This window comes from Homalodisca vitripennis, chromosome 2 (genome assembly GCF_021130785.1).
Source record: "Homalodisca vitripennis isolate AUS2020 chromosome 2, UT_GWSS_2.1, whole genome shotgun sequence".
Taxonomy (NCBI): Eukaryota; Metazoa; Arthropoda; class Insecta; order Hemiptera; family Cicadellidae; genus Homalodisca; species Homalodisca vitripennis.
Genome location: NC_060208.1, coordinates 145,035,459 through 145,059,680, shown reverse-complemented (window position 1 = coordinate 145,059,680; position 24,222 = coordinate 145,035,459). Strand labels below are relative to the sequence as shown.

At 34.4% G+C, this 24,222-nt stretch overlaps 2 protein-coding genes across 2 annotated transcripts; both read left to right on the top strand.

Annotated features, from left to right (window-relative positions):
- The first annotated feature begins 6,026 nt into the window (after positions 1-6,026).
- Positions 6,027-6,473, top strand: LOC124355840. The gene has a single exon (XM_046806994.1). The coding sequence runs from the start codon at positions 6,027-6,029 to the stop codon at positions 6,471-6,473; it is 447 nt and encodes a 148-aa protein (XP_046662950.1).
- A 3,736-nt stretch (positions 6,474-10,209) lies between these two features.
- On the top strand, positions 10,210-23,821 carry LOC124354845 (ctenidin-1-like). Its single transcript, XM_046805601.1, has 2 exons — positions 10,210-10,468; positions 23,497-23,821. The coding sequence occupies exons 1-2, from the start codon at positions 10,448-10,450 to the stop codon at positions 23,668-23,670; spliced, it is 195 nt and encodes a 64-aa protein (XP_046661557.1). The 5' UTR covers positions 10,210-10,447; the 3' UTR covers positions 23,671-23,821.
- Positions 23,822-24,222: the final 401 nt, after the last annotated feature.

Sequence of the window (24,222 nt, the reverse complement as noted above, 5' to 3'; positions counted from 1 at the left end):
CTAAATTCAAGCTGTCCTTCTTGATGACTCTGCTTTTTTCTACAGAAATGATTTTAGCCACTTCAAATAACTACCATATTTGCCGTTACAAATATTTTTCTATAACATGTGTTGGTTTACGCAGTCAACCAAGGTATGTGGTATTTATCTCTAAAGGCTTACAATTTTGAATAAATGACTTACATTAATGTAGTTGTATACCACTCTACAAATCCAAATTGATATTCATATAAGAACTCTTGTTGCCAACGTCATCTGGTAAGAAAGGCACACAGCGATTGGGCGGTAATAAGATAGTCAGACTTGTCTTTGTTTTTTATTTGATTTACAAAAGTTTCAGTTTTTAAATAAAATAATCTGTATTTTTCCTGTATTTGAGGATCTTATAAAACAGAATAAGGGGGAGAGTCGATACAGTACAAGATCGATGGTACTGATAAAAAGTGCAACGGTCACAGACAGGATTCGAACCTGCGCTATCTCTTATCCAGACTCAAAGTCCAACGTCTTAGACCACTCGGCAATCGGCACACCATGGTTTTAAGACTTAAAAGAGTATATATACCAATTTTTTAATATTGCAATAATATCTTAGAACATATCAATATTTATATGTTTTGTAAGTATTCATATGTCTTTATATATTAGAAATGTTAAATATTTCTAAATACTAAATGATTTCGTATAAATATAAATCGCCTTTCCTCTCATGTACCTTTAAAACATATTTTTGGCAGATATGTGCCTAACCATTTATATTTTAACAACTTTGGAATGTCAAAACTTGTTCAATATTTTTCGAAATTCTACGCCTATTATATGACTAAGCATACTTACGTAGGTTAAGATTAAATTTCCAAATCTCGTGTCAAGGACATGAATGATCTTGCAGTTTTCCTTGTTTGTTTCATCGGGGTGATGTGGAGAGTAATGATACAGATAAACGGACTATAAGTAGGAGAACGCCCCCTGTCCTGACAGGGTCCAGTCTCTTCCGACATGTTGGGTAAACTTCTTCTAGTAAGTGTCAACTCTCTTCTGCATACTTAGAATGTATTTATGATTTCAAATTGGTTTAACTTTTAATTTTCAGGCTTAGTATAAATAAAGGTTTAATCAATTTAAATATACCTACAGTAACAAAAATATTATGCTTTTACTAATGGATTAACAAAGTCAAATATTTTTATAACTGGGAATAATAACATTTGACTTTGATTCAAATGTCTTTCAATAAATGGGTGCAATAGGATGAATCCTATAAAACTAAACACTAAATTGTAATTATTAATTATTTTACCTAAATAGTGTTGTCATAAAAATATGTCCTTTTGCTACAAATAATCTATATTATTATTTTATATACATAATAATACATTTTTAAGAAGTATACCTACTTAAAAACCAAAATCAAGGAACTTACAGGTAAATTTTTATTTTAGAAAACAAAACATACCAAAGCTGACACCAAACTGTGTTGAAGGCGGTGCCAAATTTAAAGGAACTTGTTATCTTTGTACTTAATGTACAAGGCTATGCCACATACAGACATATTACCCTTATAACAGTATTTATAAATATAATGTGTAATGTTTCACAAGCAACTAAATTAAAAGTTGGTTTAGCGCTTTTTTAATCACAGCAATATCGAATATCGATAAGTGAATTGCATTCGCCGTTAGGTAGTGAATTTATAATTACGTTATTAAAATTATAATATTATTTTTATGCATTGAAAATCTGTATTGCCAGTGAAGTAATCAAATGACAGCATTATATTGAAAATATGTTTAAAGAAAGCTATGTAGTCATAACATCATTTCATAACAACTTTCCACCTTCAAAATACATATAATTTATTTTGTTATGTATCATTAAACTTTTGTTTATTTAACATATTTTGACGCTACCTTCAAATTGTGTGGTAAAGGTTTGAGTAACATTTGTGTTATCTAGTTAAAATTATTTTGTACTTTATAGATCCTTACTTTTATTACAGGTTTTTAATTATGCTAATATTTATTTGAAAAATTATATTATATTTTTAATTTTTATTGCGTAGGTAGTGAACGTTCATTCCTAATAATAAATTAAGATGAAGTTGCTCATGTAGCATGTGGTGGCTATTTCGTATATATGTTATTTAGTATTAATTGCCTCCTATAGTGTTGTCACCATTGTCGTTACCTTGAAAACGATATGTTTCTTATTATCTACTACATCTGTTATGGTCATTAGTAGAAAACCGATAACATTTATAGTGATTTAGAAAATTTCCATGCACTTAATCCTGTAGCGTTGCTCTAGAACTGTTTTTTTGCTTCAAAAATTGTGATAGCATCCGGCCATTTCTGAGATAACTTATAGTACCTGTAATGAAATGGTAACTCCTTAAATTGGTCTGGCTTCATTATGTGGTTTTGAAACTTTTAAAGTGTTTTCTTTGTCAGGTTCTCATTCAATCCTAAAAATCTAAAGTGGGGCAAATCTGGAGCTCTCCCCTTCGTTAAAAATATATTCATGCAGTAAATTGAATTCGAAATGTATATTTTACATTAATAAAAAAATATATAAAAAGTGTTAAAAGGTTTATTATTGTGTATTATATAAATTATAAGTCAATAATGTAAGGCTTTTAGTACAGCTGTATCCTATAGTTTAAAAGAAACTATTTGTTTCCAACAAGCAAATGGCCATAAACCTTTTATTCTTCAGTAAACAATTTTATTTGCAACACTGCATGAAATAGTGTCTCGCCTAAATTTCTCTTAAACAAACGTTGAAATTGTTTCAGGTGTTCGTGGTGGTCGCAGTGGTAGTGAGCGTGGTTCTCGCCAACCCAGAGGAGCGTGACGGACGTTATGGTGGTTGGGGAGGCGGTCACCATGGCGGTGGCCACTGGGGCGGTGGTCACCATGGCGGTGGCCACTGGGGGGGCGGTCACCATGGCGGACATCATGGGGGTGGACACTGGGGCAAATGAAGACTGATATCAATTCTATGTGTTTCCTGATTGTAATAATTGGATTTAATGTAACTTGTGTTACATGACATTAAATATTTTTGTCATTTGAATAATTCTTTTTTATTGTAACCCCAATACAAAAAAATACATAAAGATTGCTTATAAATCCCATATTTAAGTATGTTTCAGGTACAGCTTAGTTATGTTAACCTTTTGCACACTGCAAATAATAAGTTATCAGAGTGCTAACTTCTTTGGACCTAACGTATACTGTTATTAATCTTTCTTGTACTCGTATATAAATCTTGTATATATATAACAGGATTTATTCAATTACAAGGTTGGAAGTCTATATAATAAAAAATATTTATTCCGGATTTAAATATTCAACTGTTTATTTAATTTATCTTCTGTTGAGTCAGATCTTAAGAATTGCTCAAAACAAAACTAAAGCTTACTATCCGAAAAAAGGAATTAATTCAAAGTATGAGAAGGTTATAAAGAATAAAAATTTGTATGCTTGAGACAAAATATACAGAGTAAGTTTTATGTCCCGGCACACCTGGATATAATTTAAACGGCCCGAGATATCTATGTGAAACCTTGACCCTACCTATTATAACATATTTTTTTAATTTTTCAAGTTGTTGAAAATTTTGCCCCCCTTTTCTAAAGGGGGGTAAAGGGGGTCAACTAAACATTTTCAAATACAAACCCCTATCATGTCTCAAGTTTTTACACACGTCTAGCACACTGTCAAACAGCCGAAGGTGAACAGTTTGAACACTTGCTACATTAAAACAGGTAACTGTTTTTAGAATTTGCGTTAGTGTTGACTCATGTTACGATAAACAGGACAAGACAGTTACTGATTTTATTATTGTAAATTTGTCATAAAATCTGTTAAAATAAACGTAGAGACCCCTAGTTTGGATTATTGGATTTATTTTTTTATTCCCTTTAAAACGAGGGGGGTTTGTATTTGAAAATGTTTAGTTGCGCCCCTTTATCCCCCTTTAGAAAAGAGGGGCAACATTTTCAACAACTTGAAAAATAAAAAAAATATGTTATAATAGGTAGGGTCAAGGTTTCACATAGATATCTCGGGCTGTTTAAATTATATCCAGGTGTGCCAGGACATAAAATTCACTCTGTACATATGTGCAGTGTTTCGAACATATCCAAAACGTATTCTACACACTTGGACTAATAGGCAGTGTTTCGAACATATCCAAAACGTATTCTATTGACTTGGACTAATATGCAGTGTTTCGAAGATATCCAAAACGTATTCTATGCACTTGGACTAATAGACTCATTTCATCCTTCTTACTTAAAGGTCTAAGGGTTTGAGTTAGATATAATGAAGGTTCCTAATGTGTGTATGAAATAAGAACGTGTTATCAGTATTTTCAGTCTAGTAATCCCCAATCCCCCCTTATTTTACTCGCGCAGGACATTGTCATGAAGACGAACTGATTAGGCTAATATTCTACAAGAAATTGATCGTTAGCCAGTCTAGTTTTGGTGGAAATTGAAAGAGGAGATGTTGAAAGGGTTACACATTTTTAACGATGAGGTTCCGTTGATCATATGCTTCCTACCTTTACACACGTTAAATGATTTTCAGACTCGTAAGTTATGTGAGTATATTTATCTGCTATAGAACTACATGTTTATACATTTAACATTAAAACAAATATGGTGATTTTACAGATTTATTTAACTGATTATTTTTTCAGAAATAGGGAAATTAAGAACTAAATATTGTTAATGTAGATTAGTGCTGATGTAAATCGCAAAACCGACCAGAGCCACCTTTATTAAATATTCTTGGCAGGCCCGTTTTACCGAATAGGCACGGTAGGCACGTGCCTAGGGCGCTAGGCAATTGGCATTTTGGGGGGGGGGGGCGCAAAAAATGGAAACACAAGTTGCCGTGGTTGTGTCTGCATACGCCATCATCAAACGGATTATTTCTAGGCTGTCTTGAGCTAAGTGAATTTGATCTTTTTATCGCGAAACACTTAGCAAAACATGGTAAAAAAGACAAAGGTAGTGTATCATGCCTTTCGTCTGACATTTGCAGTGAATTTATTGAGGTTATGAGCAAAGAAGTACTGAAACAAATCTTAAGTGAAATCAAACAAGCACGCTATCTCTCTATAATCATAGACTCCACACCTGAAGTGTCGCACACAGACCAATTGGCTGTAGTACTTCGATATGTTTCATTGCCCAATGCTTGCGCAAACGAACGCCTGATACAACTCTTACGAAGTGTATGCCACGAATCTGGAAGTTTGGAATAAGCAACTCTCAGTTTACTTCAGAAACTTGAGCTGGATGTCGATAACTGTCGTGGACAAAGTTACGACAATGCATCAAACATGTCGGGCTTATACTCAGGTCTTCAGGCAGGGATTAACAGCAAAAATGATTTTGCTGACTATGTACCATGTGCAGCTCATTCACTAAACCTTGCTGGTGCTTTGCTGCCGAAAAGGCGTGTCCAGATAACACACAATATTTTTTACATTCGTACAAGGGCTGTATGCTTTATTCTCGGCATCCACTTACAGGTGGAACATCCTAAAAAGGCATATTGAAAAGAGTAACGAAGGAAAATCAAAGAAAGATCAGAGAAAGCTAATGGTAAACCCCCTGAGTGACACTAGATGGTCTGCTAGGGCAGACGCCCTTCGAGCATTACAAATAAGTTAACATGAATTAAAAGATGCTCTTGATGAGCTAAATAAAGACGATACTCAGACACCAGAAACACAATGGACAGCCGTTGGGTTTCTAAAAAACACTTGGAAAATTCCAAATCACGTTATTAACTGTGATCTGGGACGAAATTCTCGAGACAGTTGATAAAACAAGGAACATGTTTGACTCTTCATAATCAAGATTTAGACCTATTTGGTGCTACAAAGGAACTTGAAACACTATTCTCGTTTTTGAGTGAAAAGTGAGATTTATTTGATGACGAGAAGAAGCTGTATGCGATAAAGTTAGAAAAAGAAAGTTATTGCCCGATAAAGAGAAGGACAGAAGTATGGAAGAAACATCTAGAGAAAGATTTCGCACCGGGGTGTTTATTGCCATTGTTGACAACATAGCTTCGCAGCTCAAAAGAAGGGAGGCCTATAAAAATCTCGACACAATATTTAAGATCTTACAAAATCTAGAAGAGAAAAATTCCAAAGAGGTGGCTTGTAAACTGTTAGGAGAAGTATACAAGAACGATATTGATGGACAAGACTTTGCCCAGGAATGTAACCATTTCAAACAATACATGGTTTTGGAGAACCTTTCTAAGATCAAAGAAATGTACGCCCACATAAAATCAAACAGATTAGAGAACACTTTCCCCAATTTGGAGGTCGCTCTCAGGATATTTCTAACCTTACCTTTAACGAACTGCACAGCTGAACGTAGCTTTTCAGCTTTGAAAAGAGTGAAGTCAGAAATTAGATCGTCATTGGTTGATGAAAAGCTATGACTTGTTGTTGCTGTGCACCTAAAACGAAATTACTTTAAAATTAGACTAACAAACATTACTGACGACTTTGCAACACGGAAAACCAGAAAAAAGCTATTGTATGAATCTCTAGTCAGTCTAGTGGTAAGCCAACAAACGAAAAATAATCCAAAGAAAATGTGATTAAACGAATACTATAAATACTGTAAATAATTCAAATGTAAAGAAGGGAGGGTGGGTGGTCTGTGATGCCGTGAGGTATGTTACACGCATTCACACCAGAGGCCAGTAGATACCTCACGGCTACCGTTGCCAGTCCGAGACACGGCGGGTCCATAGGTGGTGGATAATGGGAAGGCACTCGAAAAGAATCAGGATAATTTGTAAAGGAGAGTTAAGGGACATTAAGTAAGTCCCGCCGAACCAAAACTGGCTTTCATACTAAATCTAAATTTACGCGGTATAGGCGTTATCGTAGGGCTGGTGGGGGGTCGTAGTCAACTGGCAAGGGTATAAAGGGGCGCAACTCTTCGTTGTCCCTAGGGCGCTGGCAGGGTGTAAAACGGGCCTGATTCTTGGTAGTACCCATTAGATGGCTTTGAGTTCTTAACACTATTTAAAGGATATAATTAAAGTAATTTGCAATAATTAATATTTAATAATACTGCTATTCAGATTTTAAACAGCCGAGTTTTAACTGACATAAATTTTAAAACTTTTAAATCCTTTAAAATTGTACTTTTGAATAATTGAATGAATCTAGTTTTCATAAATTGTATTTACATTTCGTATTGTATAAACCATTCCGTAGCACGGTATGGAATGCTACGAGTAATCTATTGACTATCCCTTTATATTTAGCACTCTTTTTACATCAACAATTTCTGAAAAAATAAAAAAATGGATAGTTTTTAAGGAACCCTGAGAGTGCAGGCAAGTGGGCATCCTGTACACAAGGCCGACGGAGATACCTCTCTTCCTATGTCCTGTGGCGCAGCGTGGCGCACAGTATTCGGATGAATAGAAAAGAAACTTTTAACAACGTTGTTCTTCAACCTTAAAATTGTGTTTTTTGACACAAGGGTGTATGATAAGTCATTCTATACGTATGATTCGCATTATTATATTCATTAGTAGCGCACTTTAACAATCTTAAAGCTAGTTTTTGAACGCCAACGTTTTATTAAAAAAGTAGCAGTTACCCACAGTTTTACATCCAACTTCCTATTGAACAATGGTTACGTCATATTCCTTTTCAATTCCATGATGAACTCTCCTTAAATACCTTATTTTCACTGGAAGAAATATACTGAAATACAGCATTCCATGATTTGTTATGAAAAACTCCAATAACATTTCAGCTATTTTAGACCAGAATTTTAATACTTATTGAACACTTATGACAGCATTTAGAGTTCGGCACCAGCTGTAATTGTTTGTGTACAGTCACAGCTTAGGCACTCGTGAGACACATAATACACTGTGAAATAAAATATGATCTGAGCATATTTATACATTGTTTAATATTAATAGCTCATGGTATATTATTCTTTTTGAAGATATTTGCTAATATTACTCGATGAAGAATTAGTTTTAAACTTAGTGATATAATTAAATCTCTATAATAATTGTGGCCACTTCAATTCGTATCGTTTCACAAGTTTAGTAGCTATCTACTTGTGAAAACCGACCTTTGAGCTAGCTATAAAAAGTTTCCCCCATCGTAACTATCGTAAGTACGTAAGGTTCGTAAAATAATACTTCTCTTTAAAAATAAATTTTCCTCACGTATCTGAATTTTCCTCTAGGAAGCTTTTATACATTTATAAATACAATACTACACATATATATTACTTGGAAAAGCCAGTGGACTTGTCCTTGTAAACGCCAATAAAGTACGAGATAAAGACTGCATATTTGGTCTTGGTAGTTATTAAGAATTGACAGTGCTTAAAGATATTAGTTTTTTCCCTACATGAGGCATTAACCTGAATAATATAGAAATGAAATATACATTTAAATAATAACCAAAGGAAAAAAATTGATTACAATTACAATAACCAAAGAGTACCTGTATTGACTGGATATGTCTCGTTCATTAATAAGTAATTTGATCGTTTTTGATTAGGTTGCAATTACTTACAGGTTTTATAAAATGTCGTGTTCACTTGTTCTAGTGCCATATTACAGATGGAACTTTAGCGAGTAGCACTCAGGGAACTAGCAAAAGTTGTATTATGTGTCTGTCTTCCAACAGGGTATCTCCAAAATTAAATGAGCTATAATCGTTGAATTTAGTTTCTTTTCTATGTAAGGAACATTAAGTTCGGTGAATGCTCTCTAAAACATATTTGGCTACGAGATGGAAAAGCTTAACTGTCTTTGAATACCACGAGAACGGTTTAAGTTATAGAATAGAAATTTTGCATGTCCTTTACACAGAAGGGTCAGGTGAATTTCCTCTTCTATTTACTAAATGCCTTTTTTCACTGTACACGTACATCTCGAAAAAATATTGTGTAATAGCCTATAAATATGGCATGAAACTTTAGCTTCGTTAGCGAATTATTTTGTTCGTTATGGGAAATGTTTGTTCACGAGTTGGCAATTCAATATGCAGCTGTTCAACAATGATATGCGTTGAATTATAAATATAATATAATTTTGAGAGCAAACAACTGAGTTTCTGTCCTCGTTTTTATTGTCCTTTGAGTAATTGAGTTTCAATCCGTGTAAGTACTGCTTTGTCTGTATTAATTATTAAATTATTGGAGTAGTAATGCCACACTTATTTACAAGTGAAGAATACGCCGACATGGTGTTAATGTATGGTATCAAAGCAGGATTCTAAATGCTAGAACAATTAGTGCTACATTTCTTTACGGGAAACAGAACCACTCCCTAGCGTGATGTTATTGTAGAGGAAGCATTGTTGATACAGTGAACATAGTCTAGGTATTAGTACAAGACGCATTTTTAAACTGATCAGAGTTGCGCGAAGTAAAGTATCAGAACACTCACTACTAACACGCTTTATTCCTACCTTAAAATTAGATCATTTACATCCAGGGTCCTGCATTTGAATGAACCTTTAAGTATATTTTTATTACCAGTCACAGTTCAGTCGTGATGGTATCAATAATTTACGAAACCAACATTATTGGGCAGAAGTGAACCCTCATTGTAACAATTGAACTAACTGTCAACAGGGTTTTAGCATTAACGTATGTTGTGGTATAATTCATGATCAGCTGATTGGACAGTTTGTTTGTCAAGAGCGCCTAAAAGGCCAGACATACTTTACCTCTTGCAACGCGACGCCACCAGCTGCACTTCTAACATATGGCACATTGCCTTATTTTTCAAATATTTTTTCACCTACTTGAATCAACAGTTTCCAAATATATGGAACGATCGTAAAGATCCTATACACTGACTACCAATATAACCAGATAATTCGCCGTTGTGTTTTTGCTTAAGGGGATGGATGGACGAGAAAGTTTACGAGGTCAAAGTTAATTCCCTTAAGGCACCACTAATAAGACGTATTAATAAAACTTTTACGCACTTAAAATGCTTTGTAACTTAATTGAATGACTAGAATACAACTTTGTGTTTCCAAATTAATGGTACCGAAGTATTAATGTAATTAATGGTAAAAGAGAAGTAATTTATTATTATGATTTATAAAGCTGTATTTATAGATCTAGAAAGCTGTTATCGAGAAACAAAAAGAAAGAAATGTTTTGCTCTTTCGTAAAACCTCAGTCAGTTGCTTTTAATTATCATTGCTAAACTGCTTCCAGGGAAATACGATCACGCAGACGTTTCAAGGACATTATTTCCGCTGAGTTCCACTGAGAAAACCTCAAGTCTTCCTCATCCCGACCGGCAACGGTAGTGGCGCGGAACGGCGATGACTCATCTTACCCTGCCAGTGGGGAGGGAACCGAGGCCCATATATACCTGGGACTCGCTGAACTCCAGTAGTCAACATGGCGCTCAGAATCGCTCTTGTAAGTACTACTTATTGTATTCCTTGTTTTTCTGTACGTCAATACGTCAAATAATAATAATAAAATGTTAGAAATTATTTTTCTCAATCGAAATGTTATGCAAAAGCTTTTTTAATTTTAAAACGCTAAAACATAATCAAGGAAATAATAACAATGCAGTGAATTGTACAAAACGAATAATAGGTGATAAAACTCTTAGAACATTTCTATACATTCTATAATTTTTACCCAATTTTAAATAAGAGCTCTCATTATTAAACGATATATATAAATTTTAAAAAGTGTTGTATTAGCCTCTGCGTGACTGGCTGGTGTGAGCAATGAAACTAATCCTTACATGGACGTTGGTTACAAATTACTTGTGGTTGTATCAGATAAGTATGTATGATACTAGACTTGTGGTTTACGTTCGGTTCTTTTTGTAGTTTTAAAGGATGGCAGTAAAGATGTCACAGTAAAGTATAAAGTTTTTACTATCAATGAATTATTTGTCTAAACTATCAAAACAGAGGAATTTAAAAATTTTCATAATTCAAAAAGCAATATAAGATTTCTTAATCAAATATATTTTTAAACCAATTCTTAATTATATACCAAAGACTATACATCAACCTGAAACTTATAAGCAAGCCAAGTTATGTTAATTTAATGAAAGAATGACTTTATAAGTGAAACTGATATCTCGTTATGTCCCAAAAAATATTTGAAGAAACACCCTGTTCAGGTAGGGTTTTTTATAATGTAGTGAAATGACTTTATATAGTTGTCTGTATTTTGTTATTATAGGCCTGGTATAAATTTACATATTTTAAATAATATACATACGAGTATATTCAGATTTTGAATAAAAATATCCTGCATTCTATCCCATTCGTGATTTTTCATGTTTCATCGGTTGCATAATAAACTTTTTATATCCAATGTATAAAAATGTATTTAATACGTGAATACTGTTATGTAGGAAGCTTTCGAGTGCTTGGAATTTCTTGCAAATTTTTGGTCATTATTAATTCATATGGTCATCTATTCATTGTAAAATCTCATTGTAGGCTACAATGATTACAAATAAGAACGCTCATCAGCCATTATCACTACAAGTATTAACTCTTTTCCTCTCATTTCTTTAGTTTGTATATTCTCTTGGGACAGTATACTACAGTCCTGACCATAACTAAGTCTTAACATAAGTCAAGATAAATTATTATGACACTATAAAAATTCAACTTTTAAACTTGACGTACAATAAAAGTTTCTTTCACGATATTTGTCCTATACCTTTTGACCTGAGATTCGTCAAAACTCGCATGCATTAATCGCATCATGTGTAGAATAAAATTTTTGTTTACCGTGAATAACGTTACAAAGGCCGACCAGTTCAAATTTAGAAATAATTGCTAATTTCACCGACATAGATATGTTATTGTTAAGATCAAACACAACGCCTAAACATCAGTAACATTTTTAAATTTATACATCTCAAAATAAATATACTCTATTAAACACCTATCATAACATAACCCCCAAATGAAAAATTTTACAACAATTATTAAAAACAGTAAAAACACTTATACATCACAGAAACAGTCTCCATTATTTAATGTCAAAATTTTCAATCCACAATTACACAACACTCCTTTTTAATTAAACATTGCTAAAAATGCTTGTTATACAATTTGAATAACATGCTATACTTTTATCCTTAACATGTAGCCTTCCCAATTTACTAAATCCTGGTATCACCATCGTGTTTGCGATATTGCATTCTGTTTTCAGCAAATAGACCTCCTGATGTAAGATCAGGGAACATCAACTGTAACCAGTCGTCCGTTTCAGATTGCCCTGTTCCTGGTGGCAGTTATCTGCATGGTCTACGCAGACCTGGAGACGGCTGAGTCGAAATATGGTGGAGGCGGCCGCGGTCACGGTGGCGGTGGCGGTGGCGGGCACTACGGACACGGAGGCGGTGGCCACCATGGGCATGGCGGTGGCGGCCACTATGGTGGTGGCGGTAAACATCACGGATAGGCTGTGATTTACACTTCTTTATAGATATTACTGTTCAGTTATTAAACAAAATAAGTTACCTCTACGTCATTTACTTTCTTTCAAATCCTAATTTCTCTTTCAGTTCATAATTTGGATACTTTTATAAGTGGATAGATACCGTAAGAAATCGTTATGTAATATATACCGGAAATTACACATCTTGCAACCTTTTCTTTAGTCATAACTTATGTACTTGGCTTATAAGCCACATTCAATTTGTCCTTTATAGATTTTTAGATGGACTATGACTAAACAACTTATTATGAGAAGAATGTAAACCGGTCTAAATTAGATGGTTCTAGGGCATATGCTGTGAATGCGTTCTACTCTTTTCTAATCTTTTCGTATTACTGGTTCCCATTCCTACCAAACCATTAACATTAGGCTTAGGGAAATTACTTTTAAACCTACGTCACTTTGCTATCTCTTTGGGTACAAAATAATTTTTTAAGTCATAGGGTGATTCAGTGTTACAACATTTTTTAAACAATACAAATTAAACTAATCCAATACTGGACATCATGTAAGAAATACAATAAAATGGTGGATTACAATGTACGTGTGATACTTAATCATGTAAAACAACTGGACCGATTGTACTGAACTTTTACATGGACATTTGTAGGATATCTGTTCAACATATAGGCCTATTCCTATTTCGAAAGTCCCTCTAAACCGGTCTCTAAAGTTGCGAAAATCCCATCTTAGACTTAAGATGCATTTCAGCAAACAATTATTGGTACACTATTTTTGGAACAGTTTCTTTACCGGGGACCTAAAAACTACATTATTAAAAAGAAAAGACTCTATTTGACTTACAGTGAAACTCCCGTGTCACCATGACAATCGCTTCCTGTTTTCTGTCACCGAAAGGAAGCGATGTCCATTCTACCCTACCTGTCCCTGTCTTGTCATCACGCGAGGTAATTATGTTTAGATTAGGGTTTCATAAATGTTTTACTAGTAGTAACAAAGTTAAAAACAATTTTTACGAGAGCTCACGAAATCTGAGTTTGAATTTGGATACTATCTCGAGGAAGTATCTTCTTTCGCTAGAAGTGCGGGGCCTAGCAGCCGATAACCAAAATACTTGTTTAGCTCTCTTTGTTCGTACAGTATATTTGTAGCTTTTGGTAATTTCTAACAAAAAGTATATTGTTTATATTTTAATAAAAATATGTATAAAATGATAAATGATAAATGAATTTATTCCATCATAATAGTACATTGTACAAAACATAAGACTGACTTGGAATTAACTGACCACTTCTACAAGTAATGTGGTCAGTGGAAAACAATACAAAACATGATTGTTATCTGAGTCCAGAAAGACAGTACAAGTTGTTATCAGCCTGGCTGCTCTCCGTGGCGTCTAAACACTAATCACTGGATATGGTTTCTACAGAAACTTTTCACTGCACCAACTGCTATGCTTAATATTATTTACAAGAGCAAATGGTTAATAAAAAATGATTATACTTATATATACTAAAGAATACAGAAGCTATATACATATGAATAGTGAAATAAAACATTACCTACATTATTGGAAATTTATATAAATATAGCCTATACCTAATTATGTAGTATACTATTCGTAAAATGAGTTACAGTTTTCATTTAAAAATAATAAAGTTCTAAGCTTGTTACAAAAATTTCTATTATTTACAGATAATTTGACTTCGAAAGGCAATTTGTTGAAAAAACTCGGACCCTTATAATGAAATGATCTTTTAAAAATGGATTTATTAACTTTTGGTGTTCTGAACGTACGACGGTCTAAGCTTCTGAAGTCATAATTAAGGTCCGTTGTTCCCAAGTTACCACTTTTAATGTAAAATAGTCTCAGTACTTTAAAAACAAATAAATGCTGTAGTGGTAATATTTTTAATTGACAGAAAATGGGAAAGGAGCTATCCCGTATTCGTTTGTATGTTATAATTCTCATAAAATGATTCTGTATTACTCTTAGCCTCTCTATTAAATATTTAAAAGCCCCTCCCCAGCAAACGATTCCATATTGAAGTCTAGAATTTACCAGAGCAAAATAAAGAGTTTTTAATAAGCTTTCATCACAGAAGTTTCGCAAAAAATAAAATTTTCTAGTAGTCGATTTAAGTTTGTTTTGCAGTAGAGTAATGTGTTTTTCCCAAGTTAATTTTAAATCAAAAATTACTCCAAGGTATGTAAATTGAGTTTCCTTCTTTATACACTTACAATCACATAGATTATCTATGCTCCCTGTACAGCTTAATTCGTGAAATTTGAAATCATTATTAAAGTTGAACTCATTAAAATCAAAATTTACGTATTTAGTTTTATCAACGTTAACAAACATTCTATTTACTTTACACCATCGTTTTAAAATTAAAAGATCCTCATTAATTTCGTCCCACAAAAATTGTGAATTTTTTTAGAATAAAAGATTGCAATATCGTCAGCAAACGCGCTAGCCCTTTCGTTGAATTTGTGCTCTAATAAATCATTAATAAAAATTAGGAACAAAATGGCAGATATGACACTGCCTTGTGGCACACCTGATTTGACAGGTAGCGGAGCGCTGACTGACTGGCCAACTCGCACCCGCTGCTCCCACCCGCTGAGGAAGCTACGGAACCAGCTCAAGGCTACACCCCGCACTCCCACCGACTCCAGCTTTAATAGTAAAATATTGTGATCCACTAAATCAAATGCCTTTTTAAAATCTATAAATAGGCCGGTAGATTTTTTTTACCTTCGTTCAAGCTAGAATAGATCATGTTTGTAACATAAATAAGGGCATCTTCAGTTGATCTACCTTCCCTAAAACCATACTGGTACTCACTAAAAAAAATGTATATTATTTAAATAACTAAGTAGTCTTATTTTCATTAATTTTTCAAAAATCTTAGAAAATACTGAAAGCAAACTAATTGGGCGAAGGTTTTCCAATTTTATAGACGCGCCTTATAACGCTTCTTATAAATTGGCACAACTAGACTGGACTTTAATTTTTCTGGAAATTTACCAGTAAAAAACTTAAATTTATAATTGTGGCAAGAACATGAGAAATTAAATGGGCGATGTGTTTAATTAATGTTACAGTCATGTTATCAAGACCTGACGATTTTTTATTTTTCAAATTTTTTATAATTTGCAACACTTTGTTTTCATTTGTTGGAAGAATAAAAAAAGAAGAAAGTCTAGGAGTTAAGTTAAGTTCATTGACATCGTTTGACGATTTGCTCGTCTGTACTTCGATTAGGTATTTGTTGATTGTGTCGGCTACTATACGAGGATCAGATAAGATTACTCTGTTATCTAGTTCTATTCTATCAACAGATGTTTTTACCATTAGACCCGCTTAGAGAGTTTACAATTTTCCATTGACGGGCTGTATCTCCCTTAGCTTCACCAATTTTTTGCAGAATAGTACCTATTTTTGGTTTCACTGATTTCCAATTTTAAATTATTACAGAACCTATTGTAAAAAATAGAAAAATTCCTATCATATGGCCTGGACTTAAAAAATTTGTAAAGTTTAATTTTTCTGTTAATTTTATTAATTAAATTAGAGTTAATCCAAGGACTTCTTAACCTGGCCTTATTAAGTTTACAATTTTTTGAGTTTTGAATTGTTGTACAGTTTTCCATAACATCGCTCAAAATATCGAGAAAACGATTAAAATTATCATCAACATCTTGTGAGGCAAAACATACATTCCAGTCAGCATTACCAAGCTTCGACGAAAACTGTTCAAAATCTACCAGGGTTGGAAAGTTATTGTAATTGTTTACATTAAAACGACTATACTGATTTTGCAAAGTCGGAAAAAACTATTCTTAAGCCTAACATACAATGATCTGTCAAACCTACGTCAAATATTTTACTCTTGAACATAGAAATATTACGGTGTCTAATAAAAATGTGGTCAATACAAGTTTGGGAATTAGCTATTATTCTAGTAGGGGAATCTATAAACTGCACAAATCCATTACTGCTCAGTAAACTTAAATAATTATTTGTACTTGGAGTATTATCAAAATTTGTAGTGAACGTTAGAACATGTTATAAGTATGAAATAAAAAGGTTTACATACCATATATCAGTATTCTGCTCTTTTTATGTACTTGATGTTGGATTATGACATGGTGGTTTCATACTTATGGTTTGTCCAAAATCAGATGTTGATTCAATTTTATGTTTCCATCAGTCAATTTTTAAAGCGTTGAAGTTAAATGTTTTCAATTGTTTGTTCTATATTCATATGTAGATTGTCACATTTATGACTTAAAGTAATGGAATAATATATCAGATCTGAATATGGACATATTGATTTGAAACCTCCGTATTCAAACTCCAGGAATATTAAAAGAACTGGACGAATATATTGTGAACCATTATAATTGTATAATGTAAATATTTTAAAATTGTCTTTTCTTTTACGTAAATAACTTTAAAAACAATCTAATATTGGAGACAGTGTTAATAAATATATTTTCCTTATAATTATATTAGAAAAATGTTATAGGCCTAATGCTAATACTCTTTTAAGGTTTTTGGAACCCTACGCCTATTATATGACTAAGAATACACATGTAGGTTAAGATTAAACTTCCAAATCTCGTGTCAAGGCCATGATTGACCTTACATTTTTCCTACTTTGTTTCCTCGGGGTGTGTGGAGAGTAATAAATTATACAGATAAACGGAATATAAGTAGGAATATATATATACCCCATGTCCTGGCAGGGCCCAGTCTCTTCCGATATGTTGGGCAAACTTCTTCTAGTAAGTATCAACTCTCGTATGCATAATTAGCATATACGTATTATTAAAAGTTAAAATTGTGAAAATATCTATTGTTTAGACACTTGTCCATATACAAAATGTAATACTTTTTATAAAATGGAGTAATGCTTATTAGCATTAACTATATTATTACTAAGAAATAGTTAAGGTAAAGTTTAAACAAATTTAAGTTTACATTGCTCTTAGAAAATCATAATTAAATAACTGATATAAATTATTGGATTGATGAAAATACTTTGTAATTGAAACTACATACTTTATTTAATAATAACTCGTGACAAAAGTAAGAAAGTCTACCAGTATTGAACCCAATTGAAAACATTCTATTTGTAACATTAATCGGTTATGGAACTGACACATGATTTAATTTAATTTTTTCAATCTAGTTTGTAAATTGATAAGTGAAAAAGTTTTCATCCATTTCAAATACGCTGCAAGGACTATGGATTTATACATAAGCAGTTTTAATCACGTACGTAGATGTGAGGAAATGAATTGCTTATGATAGCAATTTAGAGTTCGGCACTGGCTGTAATTGTTTGTGTACAGTCACAGCTTAGTTATTCGATAGGCACTTCATATACTGTGGAATAAAATGTGATCTAAGCATATTTATGTATTGTACAATATTATACAATAGCTTATAGTATATCGTTTTAAATTTAAGTAAATATTTACTTATGTTACAAAGTGAACAATCAGTTATAAATGTAGTGTTAGAATTTAATCTCTATAATAATTTGGAACACGTCAATTCATATTGTTCCAAAACTTCAGTAACTACCTATCTTTATATTCCTAGACTGCCTTTGAACTAGCCATAAAACGTTTCCACAGTTGTTAACTATCAAAGTACGTCTGAAATCATAACAAGAAGTTATCGTTTATTAATACATTGAGTGATATAAAGTCAAAAACATGATTGAAATAAACAAAAGAACACATATACGTTAGCAGATACATAGCGATGTATTGTTTATAAATTATATTTCATTATAGAATTATAGGTAATTGAAAATTTTATGTTATTGGCCTTGCTCATCATAATACCCTTCTTACTAATAAACATAAATTTGGTAATAAATAACATTATGTGGTTATAAAGTTATATGACATTAAGAAATACAATAATAAATTTAACATATTGCTTGGAAAAGCCAGTGACGTTATGATTGTATACGTAAACAAGGCACGAGATAGAGACAGTGCATAGTGATTGAAGGAGCATTTAAAGATAAAAATTACATTTTATATTCTAAATCTTGTAAAAGTTTTTAATACATAGACATGGTTTTAAGTACTGATGATGTTGGGAACACTGCAAAAGAGTCAACATCATTCGGAGTACACCTAAAATATATATCTCCTAACACAGTGTGAAGAAAACCGGTTTCTTGCCTGGATTCCAATACAACAATGGAAATAACATGTTAAATGCTATACGATTTCTATTTTTGAGCGTTGCTTCAATGAAAGCTCTTTAGTGGTTAGTATGTTATTGTAGGTGTGAGGTGAGACCGACTGCGTTTACCACATACGGCTCTCCTCTTAGTGTCCGCGAAGGCGAGCCATAACAACACCTTGGTGTCCTCAACGGCATGAGGGTTGATCTAACACCGGTGGACACCATTGCAAGGTTCGAAAGTGAGGCCTCCGCCATCTTTGGGAGTCTGCTTGCACCCTGGCAGAAGCTCCACGCTCTATGCACGTTCCTGATTCCGCAACTGATCCTTAATCTTAACACGGCGAGGATTAGGAAGACGTGCTGGCGTGGGCTCGATAACATCATTAAGTCGGGGTGTAAGCGGTCGCTAAACCTCCCTACTCGGGCAAGTGTTGAGTTGGTCGCGCTCCCACCCTCCTTGGGTGGTGCTGGCCTTTTGCCCCTAGCCGACCTCTCTGACCTTACTGCAGTGGCCCACGCTTTCCACCTGCTGACGTGCCCAGACCCTAAGGTCGCACATCTGGCGCTGGAGGGACTCGCTTTATCCGCCGATCAGCGATCTAGAACAATGAAACATTCCTTGCAGCCTACCTGGAGGATAACTCAACTGTTGCCACCACCTTTTCCCTGACCCAGACTGTACTAAATCGCCTCTCCAACCGGCTCCCTGACCTGCGTTAGGGGTGGTGCAAGGAGAGGGATTCTTTCCAACTCACAGTCTCTAGTGAGGGATCCACCTCTATTGTGGCAGAAAACCCGGTCCAGGGATCTATCCTGCTTGTGGTCGGCTATGCAGTTGTGTTATCGGTCCACCGTATCTGCTAAGCCGGATCAAGACAGGGTGATTCGAATTACTTCTGCGTGCCCCACTTCCTACATGAAGGTCACCACACTAGGTTCGCTTTGTACATAGGGCACGCCTCAATGTCCTTCCCCTCAATGGATGCAGGCGCAGGGGTGTTGGGGACCGTCGCTATTGCCGACGTGGTCGTCATGACGAGACCACGGCCACGTGCGTTTTCAGTACCTTCCTACTATGGTAGGGTGACCAAAACGTCCCGGAAAACCGGGATTGTCCCGGTTTTTAATCATGTTATGCGATTGTCCCGAAAAATGTTATCGGGACGCCCAAAAGTCCCGGAATTCTGTTTAACACGTTAGTTGCGCGGAGTGGCGGGCGGCGGGCGTTGCCCGAATTGCGGCAGCGAACGCGATTGGCACAAACGAAATGAAATATTTCGGTCTGACGAATCGCAAAATATTGCGCGGTCATTTTGATATATTTGATAACGAATTAAATTTTGAACTCTGCTATATGAACATAGAGTCTTGGAAGTTCATGAAACATTGTTTTGTGTGAATCTAATTAATTAATTGTAATTAAAGACATAAACTATGAATCAAGTAGTTCTTATTAAGAATAATTCTTATCCAGGAAACAACTTACCAGTTGGCTAGTGTGCGGCCTGGTGATGATGGGGAGGGAGGAAAATGGTACATAATTCGAAGCCAAGGCCGTACCCGGGAGGGGTTCAGAAGGGTTAAAAGTCTTTCCCTACTTAAAATTAAAAGGTTATAGCTTTCAACGTTCAGATTCTTTGGTCAAATGGTCAGATGTGATATGTTAATACAAAAACATTTAAATGACTTAAAAATCCTTTTACTTTTTTTGTCAAAATTCTTGAGTCAACCCATAGTTTTTTGATGCTAAGCTCCGGTTGATCAAGAGTTAGAATCGGCCTAAAAATGCGTCATACTCCGTACGTCGTACTCCGTACCCCCCAGACCCCCGGTGCTCAACCCCCCACTGGAGCTGTCCCGGTTTCTTCTGTGAATGATTTGGTCACCCTATACTATGGCCATGGTCACAAAGCGTCATGACGTGGTCCTTGGCCTCCTCGCTGCTGCGATTCGACCATCTCCTGAGGTTAAGGTGCCCTCCGAACAGCTGTTACCTGGGCGTGTGGTCCCGGATGACATGGTTCGCCTCTTGCCGGATTTGGTGGTCATCGACCGTTACCGTAACATTATTAGGTTGGTCGACGTCACCATGTGGACGGATAGTGGACCATTGCCCAGGAGAGGAAGTATGATCCCCTCGCCCAGACTCTTTGAGCCAGCGGCTTCCAGGTCAACGTAGATGCCTTAGTATTCGGTTCTCTGGGCGCGTGGAATAATGCCAATTCGGGGACCCTGGCGTTAGTGGTTGTCTCCTGGTAGTATAGTGTGACCCTCTCCCGTAGATGCGTCTCCACTGCCATCTACTGGAGCCTGGACCTTTACGACCACCACGTCACAGGAGTGCGGCAATACTATCCATAAAGTAAGGGAGCTCTGTTAAAGCCTCATAGTTTTAAGAATTTTACATTAATAACTTGCTTGTCTTTCATTTATTTTCACTTGCATATGAAGTATTTTTAATCGTGGTTTTAGTGTTTTAACACATTTCTGTCTTAGTATACTATTATTGTTATAGTAATATTTTATTTTGTTGTTATTGTTGTTAATATTATTCACAGTTCTCTACGACCCTTTTTTCAGTAATGCGCAACTTGCATATTGCATCTCATGTTGAATTATCAAACATTAAACTAATTAAACTTGACGATAAAAATAAAATAAAGCAAAAAAATGAAAAGGGCCAAAATATTGTTTAAAACTGTTAAAAACCCATACATTATTACAATCTTACAAGGTTTTAAAATACTTCTAAGCACAAAACTCGAAATGGTGTTTAATAATATTAATGTTGTAAACAAGTTAGTTTTCTTTTTATCCACACCGGGTATTAACGTGAGTTATATAGTAATTAAAATAAGAGTATGCATGAAAGAATTAAGATTAATTAATTAGATTTAAAATTTTAAATAATTATAGAATCAATAACAACGTACAAAGAGAACTGTATTGACTGGATTTGATTTAAAAACTGGTTTAAAGCATAGTGAGTTGATCGTTTCAGTTTTAGTTGCAACGTCGTTTTCACTTTTTCTGGTGTTATATTAGTGATTCAACATTAGCAAATATCATCTGGGGAGCTTTAAAATGTCATTTACCGTCTGTCTGTCTTACCACAAAGTATCTCAGAAGCGAATGAGGTTTATACTTTGAAATAGCATCTATGTATGTATCTTTTCCTATGTATGCAACATCGAGCTCAGTGAATGCTCTTCAAACGATACTTGGTTAAGTTTTGGCTTAACTGTCTCGGAATATCTCGAGAACTTTTTGAGTTATAGAATTGAAATTTTGCGTATTTTTACACTAAATAAGGCTGAAAAAATACTCTTATATTTGTTTCTCTGTTACTAAAAGATATATCACAAGATCAAATTTGGCTGTGTGCTTGAAATTTGGATCATTTCTTAAATGGACAATATGAAGCTTAGTATTGATGAATGCCCCTTTGGTAAAATATTGTTTATTGTCAAGATGTCGTCAAGGATAAGCTTCTTGCCCTCGAACAGCAAGTGATCGTGGACATCAGTCCTACTACCATGAGTAACTTTTAGTACTTGTGCGGTAGTTAGGTCAAGACGCTTTTCAGAAAATATCGTAAAACATTTGCTACTAGGATGTTGATATAGCACCCATAACCTCGAAGCTTGCAATGCTATGCCACGCATGGTCCGTTGCATACTTGACGTATATGACCTGCCTCTTCGTATTCACCCTCACACTTTTGCTCGCTTCCATCTCCATTTAAATCTTGTAACATATAAAAATGTGTTATGTCAATAATAGAAAGGTATCCAAAAATTAAAATAAGTCGGCCGCAGTTCTTGCTCTCTGATAATAAAAAGGTGAGAAATACTATTCCACGAAAATTATAATTACCACCATCTTGAAACACAGCTGTTACGATTCCAAATTAAAATTGCCCTTCAAATCCAACTAGAAAGCTGTTCATAGCAAACTTCCTGTCTGAACGAGTTTCAACCTAGTACAGCACCTAAAGCTGCCGTAACACACTTATTTGCAGCAATATAGCGAACAATATATTGAGTATATTTGAACGTATTGAACTTAACCTAATTGAATCTTACTTAAGTACATTGCACTACCTCTCATTCGTAATCACATAATCTCGTAAGTAACTATTGAGAGCTCTCTTGCACATACATCCCAATGTAAGATCTGCACACGCACTGTAGGTCCAAAGTATTACATTCTTTTTTATTTTGCTCTGATTAAATGGAACTACTTTAAAATAAATATGACGTACATTTACAGCTGCTGGTATTCAAAGCTGAACATTTACTAATTACCTGTCATTTATACTTCTAAAATATTAAAAATAATACTATCTTTTTATAATATGTCTATATTTTCAATGAATATCAATAAACTTTAAGTACAATATATGGTCACGAATGGTAAACTATTTTAACATGAGATTTACAAATCTTGCACAATTCATATTTGCTATAATATCAGGATAAGAGGTAGTTTCGATGAAACACTTATAAAAAATTATAAAACCAATCAATAAAATTTGAACACTATTGTATAAAAAAAACCTCCACGAGAGTTCATGTTAAAGGTCGTCTCAGTTAAAAGTTCAAAGACTATCTGTTATATGTTAGTTTCATTACAAACCAGCTTTATCTTTAAGTGTTATAAGAACTATTTGTTTTCAAACAATAACATTTTCATTTTGTCTTTTCAAGAATAATTTATTTTACTTACAACACTGCGAGAAGTAGTGCCTAACCGAAATTTCTCCTAAAGATTGTAAATGTTTCAGGTGTTCCTGGTGGTGGCGGTGGTGGTGAGCGTAGTCTTCGCCGACCTAGAAACCGCAGAGAAGCGTAATGGTCGTCAAAATAGTGGTTGGGGTACTGGTCAGTGGGGAGGTGGTCATCACGGTGGCGGAGGTCACCACGGTGGACATCATGGCGGTGTACACTGGGGCAAATGAATGAAGTCTATTGTCAACTCTAACCTTTCCTGTTTGTAATAATTTACTTGAAAGAAACTTATGTTGTATGATATTTGTGTTATTGTAAACCTAACATAGTGAAATACACTACGATAGCAACTGGTGCATAATTAAACATGCTTTAGTTTCATCTATGGTATATTTCTTTATTACTCCTGAAAATAATGAATACTTAGATTGCCGATCTAATTCCATGACTGTGGTACAAAGTTGTTCCAATCTAAATCCAAAATAATTGGGCCCGAAAGTAATCCGGATAAACGAGAATCCCAACTTTCAGGAACACGGTAAAATCCAATATAAGCTTCAAGTAGGCCTAATAGGAAATGTATGTATTACCAATAATTAAGGGAGGTAATTTATAATTTTCATCCAGAAAACTTTATTTATAGATCTAAAAAACCAATAAAAACAAAATTGTATTGCTACTTCGTAAAAAACTCAGCCAGTCTCTTATGATTATCATTGTTAAACTATTTCTGGGAAATCACAGTCCCACCAACGTTTCAAGGACATTATTTTCGCTGACGA

Coding starts and splice junctions, on each gene's coding strand:
- LOC124355840 (XM_046806994.1), top strand. CDS start 6,027: ATGGAAGAAACATCTAGAGAAAGATTTCGCACCGGGGTGTTTATTGCC.
- LOC124354845 (XM_046805601.1), top strand. CDS start 10,448: ATGGCGCTCAGAATCGCTCTT. Junction 10,469..23,496: donor TGGCGCTCAGAATCGCTCTT/GTAAGTACTACT, acceptor TAAATGTTTCAG/GTGTTCCTGGTGGTGGCGGT.